The sequence below is a fragment of the Panulirus ornatus genome, chromosome 11, assembly GCF_036320965.1.
Source record: "Panulirus ornatus isolate Po-2019 chromosome 11, ASM3632096v1, whole genome shotgun sequence".
NCBI lineage: Eukaryota > Metazoa > Arthropoda > Malacostraca > Decapoda > Palinuridae > Panulirus > Panulirus ornatus.
The window spans coordinates 42,381,518-42,408,031 of NC_092234.1; the positions used below are offsets into that span (position 1 = coordinate 42,381,518).

Genomic DNA, 26,514 nt, shown 5'->3' on the forward strand with positions numbered 1-26,514 from the left:
CAAATCTAGTTAAAGTAAATACTATACAGACATTTATTTCGTTTGCTGCTTTTGTGTTGATCTCTCCTTATCTTCGATATCACTGGACAACACTCAACTCACACAACTCATTCTTTGTAACTCTAAATTTTTCAGCATGAGGCATAAGTTGTAGGTCGGAGTATTATGCGGGACCACAAGGAAGAAGCAGTAAGCTGTAACATTTGGTAGACACATTAGCTAGAAGTAGTCATTAGAAACATTAGGTAGGAGCCTCTGCTAAACTACTGCGCTAGAGTTGCCCTCTGCCAGTGGCCGGTTAAGGGTGAGGCATAAAGACCAAGAAACCGCACTGGAGTTCACCAGTTACGGACTCTACCGTGGTGGCCATTCCCATGAGGGAGTTCCTGGAGAGATCGGGCGTCAGATATATAGGTAGACTGATAGAGAGATAGATAGATGGATAGACAGATAGATGGATAGATAGACAGATAGACAGACTGTTGATTTGCGTGTTGCAAGAAATGAATGTCATACAATGCTTTTCACCATACAGAAAACATTCACATCACGCTCTTAGAGACAAACTTATGTTGAAAAGGAAGGTATTCTAGTGTTAGACAGTCCTGTTGCTCTGAAAATGATTCTTCCAGTCATACCATAGTCTCGCATTAAGAAAAAAAATCAATTATCTCATTACAATCTTGTTGTTACAGTTCTAATGGTAATTCCGTTGCTGACACTCGATTTCTTCTAGAGCTAAAATCTTTTAGCCAAGGAGTCCTTGTAACCAACCATCTCTCACAATGAACAGATCTGCCAATCACAGCGCGTATCACACATTTCAATCACGTAATAATCTTAATGAATCAACACTTCACTACACTCTAGCAACGGATACTACAGCACACGATCATGACCTCTGTTGGTTATTACCTTTGTGAACATGAAGTAGAGCTGCTTGTTGGCATTGTAGTAGCCACCCTGAGTCAAGTACTGGCCAACCTGCTCCTTGACCTGCTCGGCATCCAGGTGCCAGCAATGCTCCTCCTCAGCACTGCCTCCTGCCGTTGGGTCAGGAGCTCCTGCAGGAAGGTACGACACATTAAATAATTACTCTGAAAGAAAACGGATGAAAAATTACATAAAGCAAAAGATGAATATAAAATGCTACAGCGTGACCGGAATCCTATCGAACATATGTAACTCCTACGATCTAATCAAGTACAAATAGGTTAACATTTGCATATCAAGAATATCATTCCTTTTTACTTAACTTCTCATGCATCATTCTAAACACAGTACAGTACAGAAGCCGAGTACCATAAGGTGAAGAAAGATTTAAACAAACAATTGCGTTTCAATAGCTTTGCACTTCTCCCTCCCCCCTGATGAAGATTCTGAACACAGTAACAGATCTCAAATGTCCATGAATATGTAAATGTGTGCTGTCAAAACAACAGCTGAACGATGGCCAGTTGTGACTTGAATTTGCAGAGAAACATATCTATTCCAGACTCGCAACCAGTTTTATCTGACTGGATTCACAGAAACGTTTTGCATCGTCAGCAAGATTCGCCCATGAATATCTCATAGATTTACTGCCATTAGCCAAGTAAACCATGATTTCATAGTTTCCATGGTGCAATGTTCAACATTTGGAGGATGAGCTACGAATTCTCAACGTCAACCCACAAACTGAAATTCCCAACTAACCCAAAAAATGATAATATTTTTCCGATTAAATGTCACATGGAAATATGACATGGCTGCCATTCATGCACTTCGGCTTGGTTCCAAACATCGATTCTTTGACTGCCGACAAAACTGAATAAACGAAATGGAAATATATATATATATATATATATATATATATATATATATATATATATATATATATATATATATATATATATATATATATAGGATGATCTTGAGTGGACAATATGATATCAATATTTTCCTTCGCCCCTAACCATGCAGATGGTTTGAGTGACGTCAGCAAGCCTCACCAAGTGGGAACATGTCCGACGCACACAAACCAGCAAATCAAGCAACTGCAACAAAATTAGCCTTTTAATGGTTCTCATGTTGAATCTCTCTACTGAGTACCGCGCCAGGTGTGGATCCTTGCGTTGTGGGTACCAAGAGACAAGACTAAGGACGGTGAGAGACTGTGGGTGAGGAGAGACGACGGGAGGTGCCAAGACTTGGGGGGTGAGAGACAGCGAGTGGTGAGACTCATGGCTGGTGAGAGACTGGTGGTGGTATGAGACTCTCATGGGAGACTGGGAGAGGTCAGGCTGAGGGTGGGAGGTTGGTGGAATGAGACAAGAAATGATGACAGTATACAATGTCAGTGGTGAGAGACTGTAGGATATCAGGTACAGAGGTGAGAGACTGTAGGATATCAGGTACAGAGGTGAGAGACTGTAGGATATCAGGTACAGTGGTGAGAGTCTGTAGGATAGCAGGTACAGAGGTGAGAGACTGTAGGATATCAGCTACAGTGGTGAGAGACTGTAGGATATCAGGTACAGAGGTGAGAGACTGTAGGATGTTAGTTACAGAGGTGAGAGGCTGTAGGATGTTAGTTACAGTTATAAAGAGACTTCAGGACATAACAGTGGATGGTAAGAAACATCAGCAGGTGAAATGCTTCGAGACGGATGACAGTGAACGGGTGAGAGACTTTTGAGGGGTGAGACTATGGAGATGTTACGAGACTGGAGGCGAGACACTACTTGTGTAAAGGGGTCTTAACCGCCAGCCGTACCCAAGTGTCTAGTGAGAAGTGAAAGACAATGGCTGGCTAGACTGTGCGAGAGGCGAGACGCTGGTAAGAGATACTCGGGAATGAGAGACTGTGGGCGGTAAAGAGACTTAGAGACTTGGACTGGTGAAACTGGGGGAGGAGAGTTTAAGGATGATGGGGAATGCTGGATGTGAAATAAACAGTGAGAAATAGAGGGAGGTCTGTGTAGGGGGGTATGATTCCCCCCCTAATGGGAAATATAACGCGTAACGTAATAGCCTAGCTGGCTGCGCAGGACCGGCCGCGCATGGGTTCTAGATATGATGTGAGTGGCCTACATATCCTTATATTTCCGTATCAACACAAACATCCTTTACACACACACACACACACACACACACAACATGTAAAAGACTCACCCAGACCCTCATACACCAGGCCAAACGCTCCTGAGACTGCCACATACAGGCAAGCGAGCGCCACCAGATTATTAGCATAAACAATGCCAATAAAATACTACGATGTTTTAAAGCAACGAAACCCACTCGCCTCGCAGCCTCTCCCGACCGGGCCATTCAGAGATAGAATATCTAATTATAACCACGAAAAATCTTGTTCCACTGTATACAGAGTATCACCATGCCATAAAAACCTCGTCCTTCCCCCCTGGCATGGGCTTTGAGACCTGCCATGTGGCATTCAAATTCGCCCCAGCGTCAAAATCCACCTTGATCAAATTCAGTCCCCACATGAGCCCGGGGGCCCCTGAACGAGCGTGCCGGGAGCGCCCCTGAGCGAGGATGATGTAACTCCCGCGGCGCGCGTTTTCCTTGTGGTGGGGGAGGGGGAGGGAGGGAGGGAGGGGGGGAAGATTACGTTTTCTGAGGGAGACACGAGCTCGAGAGGGGGGGGGGGGGGTAATAGGCCTCGGGAGACGGGAGGGGAGCGTGGGATGGGGATTATAGTCCCTCCCTCTGTATAGGAGAGAGAGAGAGAGAGAGAGAGAGAGAGAGAGAGAGAGAGAGAGAGAGAGAGAGGAGAGAGAGGGGGGAGGAGGTAAATACACTGCTGACTCATTACATCAACAAAGCTGCGTCGCGCGGGAGGCTTGTTGGGGGGGAGGTCTGTTCTGTACTACCTAGTTATCTCCCTCTACCCCCCCCCCTCCCTTAACCAACCCCCCCCCCTGGAACCTGGAGGAGTTGATCGACGACACTTCGAAGTAAAACCATTACTTCGAGTCCTCGAGTTCCCAGCCCTCAGGTGACTAGATGCGATCGTTACATGATTTCATTTTTCCTCCACGCAACCTATGGATGATTTCACTACCTCCCTTCCCTCCCTACCGCCCTCCTACTGAAGCAACCCCCCCTCCTCCCTCTCCTCCCCGTTCTTCCTCCTCTCCCATACATACCAGGCCCTGGGCCCTCCGCGTTAAGGATTGGATGGCACGCCTGCCTCCTCCCAAAGCCCTGGAGGAGCGTGCGTGCCCCTGGAACAGCTGAGGTCCTTCGCTTGTCTCTCGTTCCGTCTTGATCGAAGCCCTCGGACATTTCCCATCGCCTCGGAGGCGCGCCCTTCGGTGAGACCCATCCCGAAGAAGGGACACAGCTCCTTCCCCTCCCACTTACAAACTTTTCGAAACTCGCGTTCTTAAGCACTTAGGATATTCTTCCCATCCTGCAGACCACCGATATGGTAGTGGTGTGGAGGGGGTGTAGGATGATGTGTGTGTGACCAACCCTCTGGACCTCCTCCTTCAGGAAATGTTGTGAAGCTCTCTTCTGTCCTGGTCCTCGACATCACCAAATCATTTCAGTGTACCACAAGTCTTTGCTCACCTTCCATGCCTTTGGTTTTTACGCTTCTGTCTGTTTTTTGATACCCAGTTCTCTCTCTCCGGCCCGTCCACTGCAGCAGGCGCTGACGGAGCAACATCATGTCATCCCATCCACACTGGCGTGCCTCAGGGTCCCTCCCTATCCCCCAGCCTGTTCCTTCTCACCGTAAACATTCTTTCTTCATCCTTTTTAACCTCATACCGGCGATTCCATTCTGCACACAACTCACTCCTCCTCACTCCAATACTCGTTCTTTTTCTCGCACTGAACATACTTCCTCCATTAATTCGGGCCTGTGTAGCATCGCGGAATGGAAAGGCAGTGACGTTGTTGAATTCAAGTGTCAAAATGCAAACCTTATTCGAAGTCTCACTCTTTTCCAATTAGCAAATTTGAAAACATCTCATTCTAACTCCCGCGATAACGACTAACATGGAAAGCTTACCCCACACTCTCCTCAACACCTGACGTAATGAACATCGTAAAAGTCAGCTTCCCACAACCTGGTGGTGGTGTACAAGTGACGTAGTAGCACTGCGAGAGCAGCTAGTAGCTTTACCGTGTCTACAGGGACCTTCGCCCGCACCAGTGCTGGAATCAGAGGTCTTCTGCCTCATCAACTCTCCTGCCATCATCACTTCCTCTCTCTTCATCCACACCTTTCCGTCCAACACGCTGTTGCTCTCTCTCTCTCTCTCTCTCTCTCTCTCTCTCTCTCTCTCTCTCTCTCTCTCTCTCTCTCTCTCTCCTGCAGGTATTCCCCCCCCCCCCCGCCAATGTCTTCTCGAATTGAACCTACAAACTGCCTCGCCTCAGGCATCTGCTTCCCATGGCTTCTGTGAACAGGCCAGCTACACGAGCCTTGACCGTTATGGCACCTCCGGTTTTCCCCGTATGCCAAAGCTATGGAATTTCTCTTCCTCCTACAATCATTCCCTCTTCCTCTAACCTCTCCCACTTTAAGAGTCGGGTTTGCACACACACACACACACACACACACACACACACACACACACACACACGAACAGCTCAAACTAATCCTTTACGTTTTCTCTTTTTTTTTTTTGTATCTATTATTTTCCCTTTCATCCCAGACGGTCATGATTGGGGGGCATGACTTTACCCGCACCATGATAGTTAACAGAAACGCCGCAGGCAGTCGCTGTCAGTACGTACACGAGCACACGTACATTACGTACGTATGAAAATAGTGACACCATCTGCGCGCGCACCTTGAGCGTCCGGAGCCACTTCAGTGTACTAGTGAGATTCTCCAGATGTACATCGATGTACATGGCGAACAATGCTTACCTCTGGCTTAGCTGCTTCCCTTTACCCCAAGCTAATAAGGAACTTGATTACTACACACACACACACACACACACATACACACACACACACACACAGAGCACCAGTCTGCCGGGGGTATAATACAAATAAGGCACCAAAAACATACCCTTCAAGCAGACCCACCACACAAAGCACATCGTCTACACAACACCTCTACACTATATAATTCTGTTCCATTTCAGAACAGTGCCTTCCCTTGCCCAAACATCTTTTTTCCTCCCTAATTACCACCCCCCCTCTCTCTCTCTCTCTCTCTCTCTCTTTATATATAATATATCCCCGGGGATGGGGAAGAAAGAATACTACCCTTGTATTCCCAGCGTGTCACACAAGGCGACGAGGAGGGGCGGAAGAGGGGAGCTGGGATACCCCCCTCTTCTTGTATTTCAGTTTCTAAAAGATGGAACACAAGAAGAAGCCTAGCAAAGAGTGCTCCTCCTACTCCTCGAATGCTCAAGCTGGGGTATGTATGGATGTGTGGGGAGGTAGCCAGGATGAACAGGGGAGACTGATAATATGTCTGAGGAGAGGAACCTGGATGTTCTGGCTCTGAGTGGAACAAAGCTCAAGGGCAAGGGGGAAGAATGGCTTGGGAATGTCTTAGGGGTGAAGTCAGGGGTCAGTGCGAGTGCGAGAGCAAATGATGGAGTGGCACTTCTGCTGAAAGAGGAGTTGTGGGAACGTGTGAAAGAGAGTGAGGAAGTTAGCCCCAGACTGATGTGGGTGAAAATGAAAGTGGATTACGAGAGGTGGGTGACTGCCAGTGCTTATGCACCAGGTTGCGAGAAGAGGGAGGAAAAGAGGCGAGTGTTTAGGGAGGAGCTGAGTGTGTGCTTCAACAAATTTTTGAAGATCAATGAATACTGAATGAAGACTGGTCGTTGGAAATACCCAGTATAAAAAAGACATGCATAGGTATACATGGGTTGATGTTAAGCTGGCATTACTGGAGTATGTCCTAATTGATGGGTGTGCAAGATAGACACTTCTGGATGCAAGAGTGCTGAGAGGGGCAGCTGGTGGGATGTCTGATCATTATTTGGTGGAGGAGAGAGAGAGTAAAACTCTGCAGAGGCTTCTGGAAAAGAGGAAATGATATGGCCAGGATGAGGCTGGCGAACGTGAGTGAGCTTGATGAAAAAAGAAAGATGCCTGCGTGAGGAGATACCAGGTGAGACTGTATGCAGAATGACAAAAGGTGAGAGTAAACGACCCCAAGAAAGTGGGGTGAGGAATGGAAAGTATCTAGGGAAGGAGTGGTGACATGTGCGACACAAGTGTGTAACATGTGGAGGGTGGTATGTCCAAAATGGGCAGCAAGTGGTGGAATGAGTAAGTTGAGGTGTTACCACAAGAGAGAAGGGAAGTATATAAGCCTTACCAGCAAAGAGGAAGTGCGTGTGACTGGGAGACATACAAGAGAAAGCGTCAGGAGATCAGGAGGAAGGAGCAGGTGGGTAAGAGGGATAAGGTTGGGGCGTTCCTTAGCCAGGCCGTCACAAGCAGTCACGTCCTACCACCATCACCACCACCAGCAATGGCGGCTGTGTCAGTGGTCGCCGTCCCTCTGGTGATGCAAAGCAGACATCGATTTCCAGTTTCCGCTGCGATCCCCGCGTCCTTTAACATTCTGATGGCAATGAAATAACAAACTGGACAGACACACGCTAGCCGGCCATTGATCCGGGCCCCGCTCTCCTCTCGATCTAATATTCATTAAAATCACAATATTGGACCGCTGTTTCCAACGAGCATATCAAATGTTTATCTTTATTCCGTGGGAGTATATCGCATACCATCCCACCGATATAATCAAGGGAATTAATAAGTAATAAGAGTAAGATGAAGCTGGTCTAGGCGGGGGGAGAGCCGCGCCGCACCGCACCAGGGTCTGCCTCAAGCAAGCACTCCCCCCCGTTGGCGGTCGGCGGGAGGAGACGGGAGGGTGTGTGAGGCACCCGGGCCGGGCAAGCGGGAGGCTGTGTGTGTGTAAACATTATACCGAATGTTAATGACGGGGTGATCTACCCCCTCCCTCCTCCCTCTCACCGCCACCACCACCACACACATCCACCTCCACCATCGCCAACGCTCCTCCCTCCTCACTCTCCCCGCCACCACCACCACCACACACATCCACCTCCACCATCGCCAACGCTCCTGATGGCCATTTGGTGACATACTGCAAGACTTGTGGGAAAGACTGACCACTCCCACACACACACACACACACACACACACACACACACACAGTACACCTTCGAAACACCTTTTACACATTCAACACACCTACCACACAAGCAACAAACCTTTCACTTAACACACCTTCTCCACACCCATCGCACCTTCCACAGACTTATCACACCTTTTACACAACAGAATCCTCCCTCACGCTCAACATCCCCACAACATACACACACACTCAGCACAATCCCTACATACATTCAACACACCTCCCTGCTCAAATCCTCACAATCCCCACACACTCACCCGCCCTACAGTAACAGAGACATCATCACACACGCGCTCTTATCGTCCATCAGTATCATCACCATACATTCATAGGCTTATCTCTCTTATCTCGTACCGGGAACAGACGACCTCAGGTCTTACCGGTCGTCCGGTACAGGTGTGTACCCGAGGTACGTACCATGCCAGTACCAACGAGTTCCCCCACCACCAGACAACCACACACCACCACCACCCACCACAGGCGCCCAGGCGATGTGGAGCCCACACTGTCCTCCCACACCGCGTCCACCTCGCCGGACTGTGGGAGACGTGTGTTGGGTGGAGGGTCTGCCTTAACCCCACACGCCGCACGCCCTCCCCATGTATGCACCCCAGTCCTTCGTTCAGAACTTCTCCCCGGTGTTGTGAGCACAGGACAAGCCACATGCAGGCTGGCCAAGTGTTGTGTGTGTGGTGTAAGGACAGACAGAAGATGCGACATCCAGCCAAACTTTGCTTGATGTTCTGACAAGAAGTCATGGACAAGTCTAGACGGTCATATGCCAGACACACTGTCATATATTGCCCCCCACACACCCCACAATTCTTGGGTGCTGTCGGTGACAACGCCCACGCCCACACACGAGACAAGGACCACAAACAACGCAAAACATTCAACAAACACCAACACGCCCACAGGGAGAACTCCCACAAGATCGAGAAGTCGTGCCCACAACCCACACCTGAGCGCCTAGATAGCAGCTAGAACCCGCCTGGTGTGGGGGTGGTGGAGGGATCAGACTGGTGTGGGGGGACTGAGGGACCAGACTTGTGGTGGGGGTGGAGGGACCAGACTGGTGTAGGGGTGGAGGGACTAGACTTGTGGTGGGGGTGGAGGGTATGGGGTTGGAGGGACCAGACTTATGGTGGGGGTGGAGGGTGTGGGGGTGGAGGGACCAGACACCACTGTGACTTGTATCGACCACGGCGGGCGCGGCGCCCCCTGGCCAAACAAGGGGAATCACGAGGGGAGTTTTCACACGCCCACGGGCGCCCCTCGTGAGGGGCCTCCACACGCCCCTCACGAGGGCCGGGTGAGGACGCCACCACACGCCCCTCACGAGGGTACGTCCACCACCCCACGAGAGGCGCCGTCGCCCAGGCAAGTGCGACGCTGAGGTAAAGCTGAGGCTCTTGACCGGTGGTGACGTCAAAGGAAACGATATGGAAAATACTGAGACGACCAAGGTCACGGTGGGGTCGTGAAGGTGACGGTGGGGTCGTGAAGGTGACGGTGGGGTCGTGAGGGTCACGGTGGGGTCGTGAAGGTGACGGTGGGGTCGTGAGGGTCACGGTGGGGTCGTGAGGGTCACGGTGGGGTCGCGAAGGTGACGGTGGGGTCGTGAGGGTTACGGTGGGGTCGTGAGGGTTACGGTGGGGTCGTGAGGGTTACGGTGGGGTCGTGAGGGTTACGGTGGGGTCGTGAAGGTCACGGTGGGGTCGTGAGGGTTACGGTGGGGTCGTGAAGGTGACGGTGGGGTCGTGAGGGTTACGGTGGGGTCGTGAAGGTCACGGTGGGGTCGTGAGGGTTACGGTGGGGTCGTGAAGGTGACGGTGGGGTCGTGAGGGTTACGGTGGGGTCGTGAAGGTCACGGTGGGGTCGTGAGGGTTACGGTGGGGTCGTGAAGGTGACGGTGGGGTCGTGAGGGTTACGGTGGGGTCGTGAAGGTCACGGTGGGGTCGTGAGGGTTACGGTGGGGTCGTGAAGGTTACGGTGGGGTCGTGAGGGTTTCGGTGGAGTCGTGAGGGTTACGGTGGGGTCGTGAGGGTTACGGTGGGGTCGTGAAGGTCACGGTGGGGTATTGAGGGTTACGGTGGAGTCGTGAAGGTTACGGTGGGGTCGTGAGGGTTACAATGGGGTCGTGAAGGTTACGGTGGGGTTGTGAAGGTTACGGTGGGGTATTGAGGGTTACGGTGGGGTCGTGAAGGTGACGTTGGGGTCGTGAGGGTTACGGTGGGGTCGTGAAGGTTACGGTGGGGTCGTGAAGGTGACGGTGGGGTACTGAGGGTTACGGTGGAGTCGTGAAGGTGACGGTGGGGTATTGAGGGTTACGGTGGGGTCGTGAAGGTTACGGTGGGGTCGTGAAGGTTACGGTGGGGTCGTGAAGGTTACGGTGGGGTACTGAGGGTTACGGTGGGGTCGTGAAGGTGACGGTGGGGTACTGAGGGTTACGGTGGGGTTGTGAAGGTTACGGTGGGGTCGTGAAGGTTACGGTGGGGTCGTGAAGGTTACGGTGGGGTCGTGAGGGTTACGGTGGAGTCGTGAGGGTTACGGTGGGGTCGTGACAGTTACAGTGGGGTTGTGTAGGTCACGGTGGGGTCGTGAAGGTTACGGTGGGGTTGTGGAGGTTACGGTGGGGTCGTGAAGGTTACGGTGGGGTCGTGAAGGTTACGTTGGGGTCGTGACGGTTACAGTGGGGTTGTGTAGGTCACGGTGGGGTTGTGAAGGTTACGGTGGGGTTGTGAAGGTTACGGTGGGGTCGTGAAGGTTACGGTGGGGGTCGTGAAGGTTACGGTGGGGTCGTGAAGGTTACGGTGGGGTCGTGAAGGTGACGGTGGGGTCGTGAAGGTTACGGTGGGGTCGTGAGGGTTACGGTGGGGTCGTGAGGGTTACGGTGGTGTTGTGAAGGTTACGGTGGGGTCGTGAAGGTTACGGTGGGGGTCGTGAGGGTTACGGTGGGGTCGTGAAGGTTACGGTGAGGTCGTGGGTGGTGATGCTAGCATGTACGCAGCAGGAGGGAAGAGAGAGTTAAGTTGCAGCAGGCGTAAGTCATGAAGCCACGTCAGTCATTCAGTCATGAAGCCACGTCAGTCAGTCAGTCATGAAGCCACGTTAGTCAGTCATGAAGCCACGTCAGTCAGTCACGAAGCCACGTCAGTCAGTCAGTCATGAAGCCACGTCAGTCAGTTAGTCATGAAGCCACGTCAGTCAGTCAGTCATGAAGTCACGTCAGTCAGTCAGTCATGAAGCCACGTCAGTCAGTCAGACATGAAGCCACATCAGTCAGTCAGTCATGAAGCCACGTCAGTCAGTCATGAAGCCACGTCAGTCAGTCAGCCATCAGTACAGCTGGAGGTGGAGGGGCGTCTCCACCCACCACGACACCAGCAAACTGTTTACCTCCCTCGTAGCACTGCTGTGGAGGGGCGCCGCCGGGAGAGGGCGCTCCCCCCCCTCCCCCTTCGGCACACATGGCCATCACCTGATCACAAATACTCCCCCCCCCCTCCCCACTGTCACCAGAGACGCACACGCACGCACGCACACACGCCGGCAAAATCCATACCTGGCAATGTTTTAGGGAAGCCACGGACGAACGCCTTTACATTACCGCGGACGCCGTGATGGGGAGGGAGTGACCCACTGCTCTGAGGGCCACCCCTGTAGTACCTGAACCCCTTCCCTGACCTTCCACCCTGCCGCACGTACACCAAGGACATATCAAGGACACTTGTCCCCTGCCCACCACCGGTCACGGACGTGCGGATCCGCCCGAGATGGGCAAGCGACCAGTGTAAATAGAGTGCGACGGGTGTTGGAGGTGGTGTGCGTCCGTACAACGGTTCATTACTGGCGTCCGTGCATGTGGTGTGCCCCTGGGGGGGGGGGAGGGAGGGAGGGAGGGAGGGTCGTCGTGACTGACGACGTCGTGTGCGGTGTGGGTTGAGGGGGGAGTGTGTGGGGCGTGGACTGGCCAGGGACGACTCTGTGCCAAAGGAGGAGGAAGCTAAGAAGCTACAGATAAGAAGGACGGAGGCGAAGATTAAACTGAGGAAGAGGAAGAGGAGGAGGAGGAGGAGGAGGAGGAAGACCACGGATGATCAGGAGGAGTGAGGAGTGAGGGCGAGGCGGCGGCGGGCGGCAGGAGGTGAGGGGCGGCATGGAAGGCGGCTCACAGAAGCAAATGGAGGCGAGACATTGATTTTCAATTGGGCGCGTTAGGCCGAGGAGACGTTCACACACCCGGGCGGGAGGGGGGCCCGGCTGGCTACCCCCCTCATCCCCTCACCCCCGAAACAAGCACCCTCACCCTCCCCTCCCTCCTCCCCTCCCTCGCCCTACACCTCCCCCTCCAGGCTGTCCACAGGTGGTCATCAGTCTCCCCTGACGCACAGATGACCTCCCTCCTCCTCCTCCTCCTCCTCCTCCCGCAGCTGACGCCGCCGCAAGCATGACCACGTCAGTGTGCTGGTGACACTGTGGCTCACATGGTGACGGGGTGGGGGAGGGGAGGAACATGAGGGTGTCAGCTGTTGGGGGTGGTGTTGCCAGTGTGACGAGCTGTGAGGAGGAGGAGGAGGAGGAGGAAGGAAGGTGGGAGATGTGGAGGGACGGTGGTGGTAGAGACGGAAGGCTGAGGATGTGGTCCAGGTGCCGTAACGAACAGGAGGACCACAACAGGAGGAACGGGGGAGGGTTGCAGGAGGAGGAGGAGGAGGACGAGGTGTTGCTGATACAGAAAACGGACAACTTAATGAGTATGACGTAACGCAGGAAGTGGCTGTTAAGGATGGAGCCTGGCTAGGGAGGGGGGGGGGGGAAAGGAGGCCCCCCCAGCAGACGGGGTCGGGGAAGGGGCACAGCCCCGTTGGAGCTCTGGAGGGGGAGGAGGCCTCCAAGATGTACGCCTCCTGTGTCATACACGTCCGTCCGTGACGGGGAGAGGTCAGGGGAGGAAGGTCGTGCTGGCCAGGTCAGGCCAAGAGAGCACTCGGAGTGGGGCACCAGGAGCCACACTACAGCGTGAAGAAGAACACAGACGAATGGGCACAGAAGGCGGGAGAGGTGAGACGCGTGAGAGACGAACACACACACACACACACACACACACACACACACACACACATGATGATAAACAAGACAGGAACGGCCGGTAAGTTGATAAGGGAGAATATTAGGTTCTCAGGGTGCTAGATTGACGAAATTGACAAGGAAAGGTACATGAATAACACCCAATTTACATACTCTCCCCAGGCTGAGGCAAGAACCAGACTACCCCCTCCCCCCACACACACACACACTCATACTTAAGTAAGTTTGAGAAATGTACTTTATAAGTAACTTGTAAAAGCATCCAGGGAGAGATGAAAGCAGGTCTCATAAAGTGACCAGATAAAGGCATGGATTTCGTAAGTTAGCTGATCAGTGCGTAAGTAAACGTGGTGAGTATTTAAGTAAATCACGTTTGTAAGTGAGGAGACGAGTACGTGAGCCACGTTGAGGAAGGGAGGAGACAAACAAGAACGTGAATCACGTAACTACACGACGTCAACCACGCCGGAAATCCTATACTTAAAGGTGTCCTGGGGTCAAAGTCGCCCTGGGGGCGCGTCCAGCCTTGTACAGGGGTCAAGGGCGTCCTAGATGCGTGTCCAGCCCTGTCCTGGCGTCAAGGTCGTCCTCGAGGCGTGTCCTTTCCAGCTCTAGGGGTTAAGGGCGTCCTGGGGTCCGTGTCCAGCCCTGCCCTGGGGTTGCGGCCATGCTGACGGCCTGTCCGACTCAATCTGGGGTCAAGACTACCCTTGGAGCGTGTCCAGCACAACCCTGAGGGGCAAGACTATCCTGGGGGCGTGTCCAGCACAACCCTGAGGGGCAAGACTATCCTGGGGGCGTGTCCAGCCCAACCCTCAGGGGCAAGACTATCCTGGGGGCGTGTCCAGCCCAACCCTGAGGGGCAAGACTATCCTGGGGGCGTGTCCAGCCCTGCTCTGTGGTCATGCCATCCTGGGGGGGGGGGGGGGGGTCCAACTCAACCCTGGGATCAAGATTATCCAAGAGGCATCTCAAGCCCTGCACTGGGGGGGGGGGGGGTCGAGGAACGACCTGGGGAAGGCGTAGCACCGGTAAGGGTGGGGGGGAGGGGGGCCTCCACACCACGACCATGCCGGCTCCAGTCGATCCCATACCACGTCACAGGCTCGTCACAGGTGCCGTTAACGACCAGTGTGACTGGTCTTCTCATGGTAACAGGTCACACGTTACACTCTACCTGGTCGTGGTGGCAGGCTGGTGTGACCCCCCCCAAGGCGCGCATGGCGGCGGACGGAACCTCATCTGTTTGGTCTATGGTGAAGACATGACGTCCTTTGTTCCCTGTGGGCCTCCAAGGAAGGAGGGGGGGGGGGGGGAGGGGGAGTGTTGCTAGTACACACTCGTTGGGAGGGAAAGGGGGGATACTGGGGGGGGGGGGTTAGGCTATTACTAAAGACACAGGAAGTTTGGAGAAAAAGAACACCCTGTATACACCTGCCCCGCTGGGACACGCGACACCCTGCCAACACTACACTCCTTTCCTACACTTTACACCCTGCCAACACTATACTCCTTTCCTACACTTTACACCCTGCTAACACTTCTCTCCTTCCCTACACACTACATTCCGCGACCACTCTACACTCCCTGCCAACATTCTCCATACCTTACTCCCCCTGCACCCAACACTCCTCACCCCAAGCACTGAACACCCCTCCTCCCTCATCTCATCAACCACACCTCACTCAGCCACAACCCTCCACACACACTCCAAACTTTACTCTACGTACACTCAGTGGCCATACTTGCGTTTCCTCGAGAACTCCATAACACACACCGCCATCTTCACACGACCGTCCCTACACTGCATTTCCACCCTCCACACTGCCCGCTTCACCTACACTCACCACACTGCAGTACGTACACCAGCCGTCCGAGTGCCTTAGAGAAGCGACAGTTATCAAACTGGTCTGCGCGGCCTGCGCAAAGAACGTCTAGCATGAAAACTGCCCCTCCGTGTGGTAGCCGCCACACTCACCACCCACCCACCCACCCACCACCACAGAAAACGAACCCAAACTCCCAGAGCCAACCACGGTTGCCTCAGAGTCCAACAAGGACGACACAACCACATTGATATTCACCACACACACAAAAAAAGGAAGAATATAAATTAACGTCGTTGGCCCAGTTTTGGGGCAGGCATTGGAAACAAGTCCTTGAGGGCTCTGCTTCCTCCCCGCTCGCTCCCTCCCCCCCAGCGGTCACGCCTTCCTCCGCCGTTTCTGTAAGCCATGAAAAAGTGACGTTAAATACATCACGGCCTGACAGTAAGAACCAGCTATTGCAACGAATGTAACACGAGAGGCAGCAATTAACATAAAGTTGAGTTTGTTATGTACACAGCCATGAGGAGGAGGAGGAGGAGGAGGAGGAAGAGGGGGGGAGTTTGGTGCCCGCCCCACACACCAGCAGGATCTCGTTGACCGTATAACTTTCCTGATGTTTCCGGTATTCTGGGAGGCAAACCCCCTCAGTTCACATCGACCAGGAGAGCCATGACGACACTGCACACGACCTCGTATAACAGCGAATGGCCGATTCTGTTTGTTGCTGCAGAGCTCCCGAGTAAAAGTGAAATGTTAAATATTGCATCTTGTATTTTGGCCAAGTTATAGCCCCACAGCGCGTAACATGATTATTTTATTTTAGTCAATTCGGCGCGGGCGGGCGCGCGCGCGTGTATACACACACAAACACACACACACACACACACACATACACACAGACGGCGGGTATTACAAGGGATGTGATCGGATCGGCTAGGCTGCTTGTACCAGATATTGCCCGCCTCCCCCCCGCCTCGTACACCGTGAAATGTGGCCACACCGTCATGCACACTCCCAGCTAAACTTTCACTGGCATTCGATGCAGTGCGTGAGAGCGCTGGCTCCGTCTCGGGCGCACTTGCCTGCCACCAGCCATGAATAACAACCGACGGAGGATGGGAACGTGCGTGCCGTATCGGGCATCAGCTGACGAAGGAGGAGGAGGAGCCTCCCGCCGCCGCCGACGCCGCCGCGGACCCAGATCTGGCCATAACATATCCCCCCTCCTCCTCCACACACACATTAACACATTCTCCATTAATGTCAGCCTCCAACAATCCACCGCGAATGTCTATAATACGATCAGTATACGTGATATATATATATATATATATATATATATATATATATATATATATATATATATATATATATATATATATATATATACATGTTGGTGCTCGTATTACTACACACACACACACACGCACACACACAGTGGCTCGCTAACTGAACGAATCTCACAGTTCGGACTCTGAGAAAGGATGACACGCGTTCCGAACCTTTATGACTTCCACGAGAGAGTGAGTCCCGGTTTCAGACAAGAGAGGAGGGTGCGTGGATTCTGTGTGATTGGATTACCGGAAAGCAGCCGACACTGCGCCACATCCGAGACTGACAAAGAAGCTGGATCTTCACTTAGGGATGAGAGAGACCGTCCTTCGATGAACCCAAGATCATCTTCGTGGAAGGGAATGAAGGAAGCAAGTCAGAGGAACCTTCTCGATCTGGTTTGGGGGTCCACCAGTACTGTGCCTCAGGGTTCGATCCTGGGGCCACTGCTCTTCTTGATCTGAAGAAATGATCGGCCAGAAGGAATGGATTCATACCTGAACATGTCTGCAGATAATGCCACGGTCGAGCAGGCAGTAAAGAGCATCAACTTTCAAAGGCACTTCGACAACCTCCACAGTTTGTCTGATACATGGATGGCGGAATCTAACCCCTTTAATGATAAGTAATGAGGATGGAACACACTTAGAGAGAAAAGAAAATCACATATGAGTATCATCAAGCAGGAAATAAACTGTGGAAATCTGTGTGTCAGAGGGACTTGGGAGTCGACCGCGACCCTACCCCCGTCCCTAGGTAAAGATAATAGCAAAGACTAGCTATCTCCAGGCAAATATCATTCTCATGGACACGTATAAGATATCATTCATGGACACGTATAAGATATCATTCAGCAAACAACTTGCATAATACATTCGACCAAGTCTAGAGGAGCTTAGGAAATTAGGTCACCAAAAATACGAAACGGAAAGTATGATAGAGAAGGTGCAGAGGAGGGCAGCACTGAAGACAGGACCAGAATTAAGAGAGCTTGAGTTACGGTAGAAAGGCTGGAGGATGTAAATCTATCCACCAAGGAGAAGAGAAGAGTAAGGACTGATTTGAGCACAACCTTGAAGGTTTACAATCGGTCTGATGACGTCAACAGTGAAGAGTTCTTGGGAAGAAGGCAAGATGGAACCAAACTCCATAACTTGAAATTACTTAAGCAAGATACTTGTGAGTAAAGTTATGAACGCTTGTAATGTACAAAAGTATTGGATGAAACTGTGAGTGCTGACAGGCATACATGAGTTTAAAAAGTTGTATGATGGTGGAGAACGTTCACGAGATGAGGCCCCACGAGTGTAGAGCTCCCTCCCCTACATCACAAGAGATGGGGCCCCACGAGTGTAGAACTCCCTCCCCGTACAGTACAAGAGATGAGGCCAGCCGAGTGTAGAACTCCCTCCCCGTACAGTACAAGAGATGGGGCCCCACGACTGTAGAACTCCCTCCCCGTACAGTACAAGAGATGAGGCCAGACGAGTGTAGAACTCCCTCCCCGTACATCACAAGAGATGGGGGCCCCACGAGTGTAGAACTCCCTTCCCGTACAGTACACACAGGAAATAATGATCAGTAGGGTTTTACATACAAACTGGACATACATCTATTTCAACACAGCTTTAGTGATCTATTTCATCAGGGACACAACACTTGCACACGACAACAATAAATTTCAACGACGCTGTCAATGCATAGACCATCATACCTAAGGGTCGTAGCCTCGTACCGTACTTAAGGGTCGTAGAGTCGTGCTCAAGGGTCGTAGAGTCGTGTTCGAGGGTCGTAGAGTCGTGCTCAAGGGTCGTACCGCCATGGTCATGGATTATAATTACCCAATAAAACGTTAACACGAAGTGGCTGTTGAGAATGTTTCGTCCACAGACATGATTTACGTACATACTGGTTAATGGCCCGTCACCACTGCCACTAACACGTACATACTGGTTAATGGCCCGTCACCACTGTCACTAACTCGTACATACTGGTTAATGGCCCGTCACCACTGTCACTAACACGTACATACTGGTTAATGGCCCGTCACCACTGTCACTAACACGTACATACTGGTTAATGGCCCGTCACCACTGTCACTAACTCGTACATACTGGTTAATGGCCCGTCACCACTGTCACTAACACGTACATACTGGTTAATGGCCCGTCACCACTGTCACTAACACGTACATACTGGTTAATGGCCCGTCACCACTGCCACTAACACGTACATGCTGGTTAATGGCCCGTGTCTACACTGCCAGTAACACGTACATACTGGTTAATGGCCCGTCTCTACACTGCCACTAACACGTACATACTGGTTAATGGCCCGTCTCTACACTACCACTAACACGTACATACTGGTTAATGGCCCGTGTCTACACTGCCACTAACACGTACATACTGGTTAATGGCCCGTCTCTACACTGCCACTAACACGTACATGCTGGTTAATGGCCCGTGTCACCACTGCCACTAACACGTACATGCTGGTTAATGGCCCGTCACCACCAGTGCCACGTACATGACCCGTCACCAATGCCACTAACTGTGAAAGTCATTACGCTACAGTGAGCGACAATAACACCACAGTGATCATTCACTTACCAGTCACCAATAATCAGGGAAATGATCAATCACCAATATGACCAATCACCAATATGACCAATCACCAATATGACCAATCACCAATATGACCAATAACCAATATGACCAATAACCAATATGACCAATCACCAATATGACCAATAACCAATATGACCAATCACCAATATGACCAATAACCAATATGACCAATCACCAATATGACCAATCACCAATATGACCAATAACCAATATGACCAATCGCCTATATGACCAATAACCAATATGACCAATCAGCTACATAACCAATCACAAATATGACCAATCATCAATATGACCAATCATCATATTTCCGTGACGAGTGATCATACTACAATGACCAATCACCACGTTGAAAGACCAATCACCCAAGAACAGTCACCAACCACCGCTCTACCGACGACCAATCGCCACAATACCAGTGACCAATCATCACTCAGCCATGCCTAATCATCACAATACCAGTGACCAATCATCACTCAGCCATACCAGTGACCAATCATCACTCAGCCATGCCTAATCATCACACTACCAGTGACCAATCAGCACTCAGCCATGCCTAATCATCACACTACCAGTGACCAATCATCACTCAGCCATGCCTAATCATCACACTACCAGTGACCAATCAGCACTCAGCCATGCCTAATCATCACACTACCAGTGACCAATCAGCACTCAGCCATGCCTAATCATCACACTACCAGTGACCAATCATCACTCAGCCATGCCTAATCATCACACTACCAGTGACCAATCAGCACTCAGCCATGCCTAATCATCACACTACCAGTGACCAATCAGCACTCAGCCATGCCTAATCATCACACTACCAGTGACCAATCAGCACTCAGCCATGCCTAATCATCACACTACCAGTGACCAATCATCACTCAGCCATGCCTAATCATCACACTACCAGTGACCAATCAGCACTCAGCCATGCCTAATCATCACACTACCAGTGACCAATCAGCACTCAGCCATGCCTAATCATCACACTACCAGTGACCAATCAGCACTCAGCCATGCCTAATCATCACACTACCAGTGACCAATCAGCACTCAGCCATGCCTAATCATCACACTACCAGTGACCAATCAGCACTCAGCCATGCCTAATCATCACACTACCAGTGACCAATCAGCACTCAGCACCACGCACACCACAAGCCACGCCTCGCGTACCGTCACAGTTTAATAAACCAAGGTGCCTGACAATGGCGACCAGTCAGTCAGTCAGTTGGTTGACTGTACTGTGGGCCTGCCCCCTTCCCCCTACCCACCTCCACCTCTGCATGACACAACACCCTAAAAAAAAGAAAGAAAGAAAAAAAAAACGTTGCCCGGCAGAAACGTGTCATTCCATCAACGTTTAGAACTCAGCCGGAGAGGGAGGGAGGGGGGGGGGGGTTTAGGGTGGAGGGCACCCCCCCCCCCAAACCTCCTCCAACTTTTAACGGAGCGACCGATGGCGGCCATTTAACTAGGGGGGGGGGGGGGGGTCAAACTCCAGCTAGGCCAAAGCTAAATATAAAAAAAATATGGGTCGACTCCGTTGTGGCTATTTCGCCGTCATTACACACTGTGTGGGATATGCTCACTCTTGCCTTGTATTGCTCGTCCAGCAGAAATACAACCAAGGGAGAGGGGAGAGGAGATGGAAGAGGGAGGGAGGGGGGGGAAATGGGGGGAAATGGGGGGAAGGGAGGGGCAGAAAAAGGTACTGTGGAGAGAGAGAAAGAGAGGGGAAAGGTGGGACATTCTGTCGAAGAGAGAGAGAGAGAGAGAGAGAGAGAGAGAGAGAGAGAGAGAGAGAGAGAGAGAGAGAGAGAGAGAGAGAGAGAGAGGAGTGAGGGGGGTGGTGTCCCTCGCCTCTATTGTGTTACGTGTATTGTTGGCGGCTTCAACCTGACTCCACTATATTGGCAGCAGGTGTGATCCAATATTGACGGCCGATATTCCCACCTGCAAACACCATGCAACTATTCTGGCCTGCCAGCTGTATCCTCCACGCTCTGTGTAACAAGATCCCAAACACCCCCCGCCCGCCTGCCTGCCTCGGCTCCAGCACCGCCACTAAACACGTTGGATGACACTAAGGTTAAAAAACCCGCATGGCGCTCTTACTCTCGCTGTGAAATGGACGTGGCGAGAGACACAACAGGCCTCCCCCCCTGACAGACCCTGTGGTGGTGCCACACACACACACACACACACACACACACACACGACACACACACGACACACACACACACACCCTGGGAATGGTGAGGGCGGCCGTGCTAGCCCTGCTGTATAATGAAGGAGGAGGAAGAGTACTACCACAGTGTGGCCAGGAGGAGACGAGGACACCTGGGTCGTGTGGCCGGGTGGGGGGTCAGTGATGTTCAGGTGGTCACCAGACATCACTCGGGTCCTCAGCATTACACGGGATGTTCGAGAACTGGCCTCCACGGGGTCAGGAGAGTGGGGGGGGGGGCGGTCGGGGGGATCAGGAGAGTACCCGGGGGTTTCAGGGGGTCAGGAGAGTGTACGGGGGTTCAAGGGGGGTCAGGAGACTGTGCGGGAGTTCAGGGGGGATCAGGAGGCTGTGCGGAGGTTCAAGGGGTCAGGAGAGTGTACGGAGGTTCAGGGGGGTCAGGTGAGTGTACGGGGGTTCAGGGGTGAGAGGAGATATACAGTGGCATGCAGTGGATACAGTGGGGTCTGGGGTTTACAGTAATGGTTCTGGGGGGAGGGAGAGTGAAGTACAGCACCGAGACTACAGTAGACTGAAGGACCATTGGTGGGCCAGGCGAGGTCCTTCTGCCACTGCTGGACCAGGAGAGACCATGGGTGCATGGACCACTGATGTAAGGTCCTACTCCAGTGAGATCCCCTACCACAAGATGGAGTACCGTACCTTGGATGTGGTTGATGGGGTGGCTGTGCTGTAGGATCTGGTCGGCCAACTTCTGGGCGGTGGGCAGGACTTCGGTGTGGTGTTCGCTAATCAGGTACTGCATCATCTTCTGCAGCTGCTGCCGGTCCATCTGCAGCAGCGTCTCTGTAAACAACACGACAACAAACGTGGGTCAACACGCTACCTGGCTGGGTCCCTGGCCCGCCGCGCCCTCCTACCACCACATCACACACAAGGAGACACAAGCTTCAGGAATGCTAAGTACAGATATCTACAATCTTTCTCTTTATCTACAATCTATCTCTTTATCTACAACCTATCTCTTTATTTACAATCTCTCTTTATCTACAATCTCTCGCTTTATTTACAATCTATGTCTTTATCTAATCTTTCTCTTTATCTACAATCTTTCTCTTTATCTAATCTTTCTCTTTATTTACAATTTTTCTTTTTATCTATATCTCTTTATCTACAATCTTTCAATTCATCTATAATCTTTCTCTTTATCTACAATCTATCTCTTTCAATCTATCTACAATCTGTCTCTTTATCTACAATCTATCTCTTTATCTACAATCTATCTCTGTATCTACAACCTTTCTCTTTAACAATGGGGCAATGTTACAGTATTTCTCTGGCTCCACATTTCACAAACACAAAACCCACTTTTATCTACAGTACTCGGCTGCGTCAGACGCACCGCCACTGCGCTATAAAGTCCGACGTAAATGCCATTGGTCATGACCTCGCCTGTGGGACATCGGGGAGCGACCGGCTCTCATGACCCGGCATGCAGAGTGCCATTAATCACACATCCAACTCATGAATCTAAAGATGCCAAAGCACACATGGAGGTCTCCAGAAGTTTGAGGAAACTACGGGAAATGTGTCCTCACACTGGCGAAGACTGAGGCCAGGGGGTACACACACAGGGGGTCTTACACTGAACACTGTAGGGGCGGGCGAGGTAGTGAGGACATACACAGTTAATATGAGGCTCCCAACCCCTGACCTGAGAACACACATGAGGTCACTAACAGCAGGTGACCTGAGACGAACCGTAGATGAGCGAGGAGTCAGGGGGGGCTGACCTGAGGTGGTGCTGGGGACGTACCTAGTGTGGTGATGGGGACGTACCTGGTGTGGTGCTGGGGACGTACCTGGCGTGGTGATGGGGACGTACCTGGTGTGGTGATGGGGACGTACCTGGTGTGGTGATGGGGACGTACCTGGTGTGGTGATGGGGACGTACCTGGTGTGGTGATGGGGACGTACGTGGTGTGGTGATGGGGACGTACCTGGTGTGGTGATGGGGACGTACCTGGTGTGGTGATGGGGACGTACCTGGTGTGGTGCTGGGGACGTACCTGGCGTGGTGCTGGGGACGTACCTGGTGTGGTGATGGGGACGTACCTGGCGTGGTGCTGGGGACGTACCTGGCTTGGTGCTGGGGACGTACCTGGTGTGGTGCTGGGGACGTACCTGGTGTGGTGCTGGATACGTACCTGGCGTGGTGCTGGGGACGTACCTGGTGTGGTGATGGGGACGTACCTGGCGTGGTGCTGGGGACGTACCTGGCGTGGTGCTGGGGACGTACCTGGTGTGGTGCTGGGGACGTACCTGGTGTGGTGCTGGGGACGTACCTGGCGTGGTGCTGGGGACGTACCTGGCGTGGTGCTGGGGACGTACCTGGCGTGGTGCTGGGGACGTACCTGGTGTGGTGCTGGGGACGTACCTGGTGTGGTGCTGGGGACGTACCTGGTGTGGTGATGGGGACGTACCTGGCGTGGTGCTGGGGACGTACCTGGCGTGGTGCTGGCGACGTACCTGGCGTGGTGCTGGGGACGTACCTGGTGTGGTGCTGGGGACGTACCTGGCGTGGTGCTGGGGACGTACCTGGCGTGGTGCTGGGGACGTACCTGGTGTGGTGCTGGGGACGTACCTGGTGCGGTGATGGGGACGTACCTGGTGTGGTGCTGGGGACGTACCTGGTGTGGTGATGGGGACGTACCTGGTGTGGTGATGGGGACGTACCTGGTGTGGTGATGGGGACGTACCTGGTGTGGTGATGGGGACGTACCTGGTGTGGTGATGGGGACGTACCTGGTGTGGTGATGGGGACGTACCTGGTGTGGTGATGGGGACGTACCTGGTGTGGTGATGGGGACGTACCTGGTGTGGTGATGGGGACGTACCTGGTGTGGTGATGGGGACGTACCTGGTGTGGTGATGGGGACGTACCTGGTGTGGTGATGGGGACGTACCTGGTGTGGTGATGGGGACGTACCTGGTGTGGTGATGGGGACGTACCTGGTGTGGTGATGGGGACGTACCTGGTGTGGTGCTGGGGACGTACCTGGTGTGGTGATGGGGACGTACCTGGTGTGGTGATGGGGACGTACCTGGTGTGGTGCTGGGGACGTACCTGGCGTGGTGCTGGGGACGTGTACCTTGTGTGGTGCTGGGGACGTACCTGGTGTGGTGATGGGGACGTACCTGGCGTGGTGATGGGGACGTACCTGAGATGGGTATCCTGAGATGGACGGTGTCGGCATGGCGGATGCGGTGGAGGGAGAGTGCCACCACGTGCGGGCACCAGAAGATGTCACGCGTGTCACATGAACACGTCACTGATGTTATCTTACATCTGGAAGCAAAACAACACCACATCAATGACCGTGTGACGTCACTCGTGTGTCCTGGGATGACGTGTCATGTTCTTACGTTACTAGAGACTGCACAGGGAAGGAAGAACAGCTGGGTTGACTGTGTACCGACTCCCGCAGCCAGGATTCGAACGTCTAGGCAGAGATAATGAAGAAAAACACAATGATAATGGAAGGAATAGAAAGACAGGAAGATAATAGGAGGAACAGAAAGACAGGAAGATAATGGAAGGAACAGAAAGACAGGAAGATAATAGGAGGAATAGAAAGACAGGAAGATAATAGGAGGAATAGAAAGACAAGAAGATAATGGAGGGAACAGAATGAGAGGACAGAAGACCAGCTCCAGGGTTGACATAAATCCACCACATACAGACGAACAAACACACATCACAACACCATAACAACTTTACAAGTGTGTCAATAACTCAGGCAGTGTAGGTCACTAAGGGTGACCGGCAATATACTGACTAATACATCCGGTTGTATACTTTCCCACCACAGTAACAACATCCTTTATAAAATACAACCCTATGGAAGAATGTGAAATGTACCGGCCAACGTTGTTAAGACAACAACAACAACAACAACAACAACAACAACAACAACAACAACAACAGTTAAGACAACAACAACAACAACAACAACAACAACTGTTAAGACAACAACAACAACAACAACAACAACAACGAAAATAGTCACTCTCTCGAACACAGGTTGAACAAATACTGTCACGTTTTCTTTTTTTTTTTTTCCCAACCCAGTGATCAAATAAAGTCCGCTACCACGTTTTCTTTCGACCTGTAGTAACGTGAGGAGGATCGCTCGCCTCCATAATGCCATCACCAGAGACGAAATTACCATAATGAATTAAGGTAGAGATGGCAGTCGACTGCATTCATCTCCCTTCATTCCCGTGCATGACTTCAACGATTCACGGCATTTCTTTCATTCTTTACCCTGCCGGCTCTTGTTGCCGGAGGGGGGGGGTCAGGGGGGAGGGGAGGGACCCTCCTTAGAAGCACGTATGTCCAAATCTTATCTATCTAGAACAGATATCTATCTAGAAATCTATCTACTTAATATCTAAGTAGTGTTTGGCAGATACCCTCGTCAATCGTTTTCTACTTATTTTATTTATGTATTTCGTTGTACCTACGCAGCCGGTAGCGGCCCCCCTTACACTGCCGGCAACGGTCCCCCTTACACTGCCGGCAGCGGTCCCCTACACTGCCGGCACCGTTCCCTACACTGCCGGCAGCGGCCCGGTACATCATGTGGGTGGCTGACTGATGCATTCACGTCAGACGGAGCCGACCACAGACAGGCATTAGGGCGTTAATTGCCCCATGAGTGGTAACTGCCGCCCACGACCCGCCCGGGGACGCCCTGGTGGGCGGCCGCGAGGTGGGTGGTGGGTGGCTTCTCGCTGGGTGGTGGGATGGCTTCCTGGTGGGTGGTGGAGAATCTCTCGGTGGGCGGCCTTGCGGTGGGTGGTAGGCAGCCTTGCAGTAGATGGGTGGGTGGGAGGGTGGGCCTGGTGTTTGAGGTGGGCAGGGAACGAACTGCCTTCCCCCCACCCCCCAATCCGTAGCAGGTCAGGTCTGGCACCTTAACTTACGTGACGTATACCTTAACGATGGTTTAGGGGAAGGGGTCGGTCGGTGGTCGACCATATCGCTGTGTTTACTCCTCCATTCTACCAGGTGGAGGTTGCACCTCGTTAGACCTGAGCGACCACCGCACATCCAAACTGGTCGACATCACTTTTGAAGACCCTGTCATCCAGAACCTTGCCCCATCTTAGAGCACCACTGTGGCGGACGTCGGCAACTGTGGTGAACGGGCTTGGGCTCCCGGGTCATTAAAGTGTTTTACCGAGGCTGATGTATCTCATATGTTCAGT

At 52.3% G+C, this 26,514-nt stretch overlaps 1 protein-coding gene across 1 annotated transcript in view; it reads right to left on the reverse strand.

Moving 5' to 3' along the window:
• The window catches only part of LOC139751431 (zinc finger SWIM domain-containing protein 5-like), a 390,321-nt gene that overhangs the window by 23,099 nt on the left and 340,708 nt on the right, over positions 1–26,514 (reverse strand). Inside the window, exons 3-5 of the mRNA XM_071666839.1 lie at positions 24,462–24,589; positions 21,943–22,086; positions 916–1,064 (exon numbers count right to left, since the gene is read on the reverse strand). Coding sequence (XP_071522940.1) covers positions 916–1,064; positions 21,943–22,086; positions 24,462–24,589 — 421 coding nt within the window. The remainder of the gene's footprint in view (positions 1–915; positions 1,065–21,942; positions 22,087–24,461; positions 24,590–26,514) is intronic.